The 5,868-nt window shown below is 40.7% G+C and overlaps 1 protein-coding gene across 1 annotated transcript in view; it reads right to left on the bottom strand.

Moving 5' to 3' along the window:
• Positions 1–1,466: 1,466 nt before the first annotated feature.
• The window catches only part of LOC118342320 (adenylate cyclase type 2-like), a gene marked incomplete at both ends in the record, with an annotated part of 20,583 nt that continues 16,181 nt past the window's right edge, over positions 1,467–5,868 (bottom strand). Inside the window, 3 exon segments of the mRNA XM_035680811.1 lie at positions 1,467–1,625; positions 3,680–3,764; positions 5,181–5,365. Coding sequence (XP_035536704.1) covers positions 1,467–1,625; positions 3,680–3,764; positions 5,181–5,365 — 429 coding nt within the window.

Here is a 5,868-nt window from a genome sequence, read left to right as displayed (position 1 = left end):
AGGAGCAGTAAAATATTAAAAGGCGCGCCATGAATGCAGAAAGTTATGATGCATTTATATGAAACAGTTGCAAATCCTGATATCCACTTCGCTGATAAATATCTTGTGGGTTCTCGTGGGGCATTGAATTTTTTTCCAGAGTTTAGCCAGAAAAGGTAGATTTGCAGAACCCACTGATTTAGAGGCCGTAGAGGCCCACCCTGATTCAGATAGCATGTAGTGCATCCTTATATGGCAGGCCGCTGCATCCATGTTCTCCATCGAATCCCCCACGCTAAAGGAATTCGTCAACCCTGAAGGAAAGGAGCATTCTCTATCACACATTTTCTTGCTACATTGGGTCCAACTGTAGGGACACTTTTAATCAATGTTTTTTATGTAGCATAGAAGGCATCCATGAAGAACTGGCGCCACATTGGTAATGTGAACCCTGAGTCTACCATGCTTTTCTCATGTACTTGAGCTACAACATATTGCATACATTTTTCTAGGCTATGTCGTATGCTCTCTGTTTTTGTGTTTCTTGTTTCTGTTCTTTTTCTTATATAATGCGTAAATGTGAATTTATAGGAAAGAGGTACGGCAATACTAAAAGTCGATTCATTAAAAAAACGAATTCAGGTGGCTGGTCCATTGTACAGATAAATTTGGCAGCATAACTCTGGATGTAGAAAGAGCCAGAATGTGCTGCACTTCATTAATTTATTTTTGCATTGGGAAACATGAACAACAACAAATGTAATTTTTAATGCACACTGGTGATATCACGTCCGGGAGCGACAGAGGAACTTGGCTGCAAACTAAAAAACATTGTTATTCAAGCAGGTCCGCATCCCAACTTGAGCAATACTTCTTTTCCTTTGCAGCCAGTCTCCTGTATGAGCTGCAATTCTATGACAGAACATTACTGCAGGGTCGCTACATGTCTATGAGTAAATTAGAAACTTGGCTGGCTGGCTTTGTTACGTTTTGCCACGTGACGTCGTTACCGTGGATTTACAGACGTTTCCTTTTTCTTTATCTTATCTCGTAATTACGAGATATGGTGTCAAATTTTTTTTTTATCCAGTGAATGCAATGCGCTTCCGTACATACAGAGTACGTAGATTCAAAAAATATTTAAAGGATTAGTTTGACAGTTTGGGAAATACACCTTACTGCTTTCATGCAGATAGTTAAATGAGAAGGTCAATACCACTGTGATATCTGTAAGATAAATATGAAGCTACCGCCAGAAGCCTGTTAGCTTAGCCTAGCACAAAGACTGGAAACAGGGGGAAACAGCTAGCCTTTCTCTCTTCAAAGGTAACGAAAAATATCCTCAGCTAAGCTAACCCGCTTCTGACTCCAGCTACATATTTACATGATAACTGTTCCTTTAACTAATAGATACAAAAAAAAACATGAAAGATAAGTACAACTTAACCTAAATATACTGAAACAGTCATCTTTTCTCTGGAATTCACCTCATTTTTCCAGTTGCGTCCCAGGAAGTGTTCGGCGACGTGAGCAGGCAAGACGTTCTCCAGCAGAACCCGGTTGAGGTTCTCCATGGTTTCAATCTCCTCACACTCCCTCTTGAACTTGTCCCTCCACAGGAAGTCCAACCTACAGTAATATTCATTCTGTTACAGGAGGACACAGAGTAAAGAGACACCTGCGTCATTCACACCCAGCACTCTGCTCCAAAGCGACAGGCCACAGAGGAAACCTACACCAAAATCAAGAAAAGAAACCGGAAAGCAGTCATTTCTAACCGACAGTTAAACTGTATTTGGACTGGAGGCTGATCGGAGGAGCCACAAATGTATCTTGAGTCAGCCCCCTATACAGTAGTCCTCCAGCTACAGACATCGGTCCAATGATTTGAGAGCGTTTCTTAGAGATAGGCCGCCTGCATTCTGTTCTAATCACTGCCGCCGAATGGAAACTGGACAGGATATCTGGGAAAACGTAACCAACTGAAACTAAAGGTCTTGCTTGATATTCATAGAAAATTAATGTCCCGATAAGACGACAATGAAATGAGAATGCTCTCACTGCTCAAGGAAATAGTAAGCAGGCAGGAGTGTTTTGCATAAAAGATGCACTTGTCTTTTTTTATGTTTTGGTTATAAATGCTTGAGGGAGCTTTCTATCTTCATCCCAGGAGTGTGTGCTTCAGACGGGATCCCCTGAACACAAAATCAGTATGCTCGTATACACAAGCTCCAGGCTACCGGTGGGCTAGCCATTTGCAGTGTGTGTATGGATGTGTGGGAGCGATTTTAGTCTCCTGTGAGATATATTTCATGCGTGTAGTTAACAGTCTTCATGATGTATATGTGCACTGACTACCTTTCCCCTTGAGATTAAAGTATGGTGCCAAGTTAGAAGGCTCCAACAGTGTAGGCCCATACTGCTCTGTGCTATAGTGTTGATAGCCTGAGGCTGAAATAGAAATATAGACTATCCTCCAGCTCTCTAAGGACAGTTAGTTTGGACCATTTGTGCATGTACAAATCTGTGTATGTACAGTTAGAGTACTTGCTTCTGTGGAGCTCCAGTATTTCCAGGAATCTAGAAAGTAGGCCAGAAGAAACGAAGCTCATTCCGGATGCCGTTGAGAAACCAGCTAACAAGCCTGTAAATGAGCTTTGCTCCATCGTGCATCTGTTCTTGAGGGATGAATTACAGATGCCTCTGTTCTCCTAACCTGCTTTCTACTCCCTCTGACTAAATGGTTAGAAATGGGCTTATTAGGGTTGACGATGAACATTTTTGCAAGGCAAATTCGTTAACAGCAGACTAAAAGCATGTAAAATGGTTTCTCCTGGGCCTCGTGCCCTCGTATCCGGCACCGATTTACGTACTTGTGCATCAAGGGCCTCGGATGACGCCACTTTTAACACCTTTTGACCCGATTCCAGAATTATTTCGATGATAACTGATAAAGCATTTTACTGCTCTAATTTATACCCAAACAGCATCCGGAAGGACATACCCAAATAATCCTGAAAGACCTCGATAAGAGCGCAGCCCATAATAAGATATGACAGTAACAAAGAGTTTACCACAGCAAAGTTGGGTTTTCTAGCAGTGGCAGTGACCCAGAATGAGAACAACACATGGCGCTGTTTGGATCAACTGTGGTTCTCGGGGGAGAATGTTTCGGGCACAGAGCCTCTTGGGGGAGATACTGTCCAGAACATCTGCTTTGGGGTCAGAGCTGATGGATTGTACCCCAAAAAAGATAAAACACACACACCAAATCTGTGTCAGCTGAGTTTAGCTCTCATATAAAGTGAGGGTGGTGGACACGGAGGAGATGGAGGCAGTGGGCCAGGCTGGCTGCTCCAATGCTACAAAAATGTTCATCTGAACGAGTATTTTGATCTGTAAGCACATCGAGCCAAATCCTTGAAGACAGGTTCACTTGCTTCCAAATTTCTCTCTGGAGTGAAGATCATTTCAAATCCACTGGTATCAAGTCTCATAAAAACATCTTTCCTCAAGCAGAGATTATTCTGTAAAACAAGATTCTGTGACAGCGCTGAATAGTCTAAAAAGATGAGGATAGTAACTGTACCAACGTAAAGTTATACCTGATATTGAAAATATGTGCTATAATTATATACCACTGTCACATAGTGATGTCTAATTGTGTTATTGTGGTGGCCAGTTTAAGAAGACTACTCACCTGCCTGGCTAATACCAGCAGGGTGATGAAGAAGATGAAAAGAGACACAGAACCCATCGTTTTTAGATCCTTCAGCACTCCTGGTCTGCACAGAGAGAGAGAGAGAGAGAGAGAGAGAGAGAGAGAGATAATACATTTATCACAGTGTTAATTGTCTGCTGTGAGATCAGTTCTCGTTGCTACAGTTGGATGTTTGATCTTACTGTGACACTAGAAGGATGTTTTCGCATTCATCTGCTGAAAGTGGAAATCTTTTTTCAGCCTTATTTTTAAATGAACCTGCGGTTTTTTACATGTTGTACGCTTTAACTATTACAGTACCTATGTACTTGTTACATTACTGCCAACTATGTAATTTCCCATCCATCCTGACAGTCTTTTGTTTTAGTCCTCATTATGAAAATCAATTTCAACTTCAAGAGAACATTTTTATCTGATTTCATTTCTATCAATTACTGCACTGTATGGTAATACTGTGTTGTAGTTTTAAAGGCTGAGCATCATTACCATGCAGAAATCTATACATTTAAAAGACATGATGTTCACTAGGATAGACTGCTACTCTGTATTTAAAGGAACAGAATTAAATGTCTCCCTAGATTTCAGGAAAAATACATTTAAAACTGGTTAAAAATAGTGTGCAGTAATTATGATTTGTAATTAGACATGAATATAAAAAATATATGTTTTCTGTTTATTGATGTGCATGCACAATAAACAGACAACTGAAATTATAACAGGTATTGAAAAAATTGTCCTAAACTTACTGTTAAAGTAGATCATATGTATCACCTTGCCTACATTAGAGGATGAACCCATGTAAAGTCACCAAACTGTAGTGAGACATACAACTTAATGCCACGCCAAGATATCTTTCAAGGTAAATGTAAATTGATGCTTGTCAAGAAACAAAATTGATATATTATGCAGTCCTGGTGTGTTTCCTTTTTCATTTATTACTATTCTTATTTTTATGTCCCTGTGCTATGGCAACAACAATAAACCCTTCTTTCTAATAAAGTCTAGGTGGGAAAGAAAAACAAAGAGAGAAATATGAGAGATGGAAAAAAGTATTTCTTCACCAGTCTTTTTTAGTGCTCTGAAAACCTTTTACATAACGGTATTTTCCAGCAGTGAGACTTCAACTGTCAGTCAAATGTGAGAAATGAATTCAGCTCCATCAACACAAACTGCTGTATCTCATTCTGCCACTCATCTTCCTCCTCTCCAGGGGTTACACTTGATCGACAGTCATATGGGATACTGCTGCCTCAGCAATACTCTTTCCCTCAAGACCGGGGTCCAGTCTCATTAGTCATTTTAATAGGCTCTGCTCAACTGATGCAAGCAGGCTGCAGGGTCGGGGGTTGAGGGGAGCGTTTCAACCAGATAGCATTGACCTTAAGTGGGTCTAATAATTGTTTCATTACTTCCTAGAGGAGAGAGGAGAGAGGAGAGTGTTTGTGTGTGTGTGTGGGTGTGTGTGTGTGTGGGCAAGTACCTATCCAGTGTATCGGTGGGGTACAGCGCTTTGCTAAATGCATCCAGCAGGGAGGCGTGTGTCTGGAGGATGATGATGTTGTAGATCACCACGGCAACCAGCATCACCACCATCTTCAGCTCATAGTTGATCCTCAGGAACACTGAGCACGACACCAGGCCCAGTATACAGCAGTAGATGAAGTACTGGAGGCAGAAAGAGAACATGGTGAGCAAAAAACATTTCTACAGAGGCGTGCGCCCTGATGTGTATGCTCTTCATGAGATTTGTGTCATACACGATGCATGTATCAAAGAAAAAGAAAAAAGAAAAAAGATGAAAATGTAGCTTTGTTTGTTCAGTGTAATAACCGCGGTGAGTCAGCCAACTTACAGTATAGTTAGGAAGCAAGAACAGAACTAGAAAATATACCAAGATTCTTATATAACAAACCCATTTAGTTTATGTAAAACCAAAGAGTGATACAAATGGCCTCCATGTTTATTAAGAATGAGCAGGACAATGAATGAAAGCTTGGAGCTTTAACAATTCCCCTATATATCTGACAACCTGGCGCCACTGATGACTAAAATAAACATATTGGTTTCTCTGGAGCGATTTTTTTTCTTGCTTGGTGTGAAACTATGTTATCAGCTTAACAGATTTGAAACTGCTATACAAAAGTTTCCTTGTGAAACTGGCAACTGGC

Source organism: Morone saxatilis, unplaced genomic scaffold (genome assembly GCF_004916995.1).
Source record: "Morone saxatilis isolate NCDOM2014 unplaced genomic scaffold, NCSU_SB_2.0 Contig9, whole genome shotgun sequence".
NCBI classification, from domain to species: domain Eukaryota; kingdom Metazoa; phylum Chordata; class Actinopteri; family Moronidae; genus Morone; species Morone saxatilis.
Note: the sequence above shows the minus strand (reverse complement) of the source record. Positions and strands in the feature narration are given on the sequence as shown.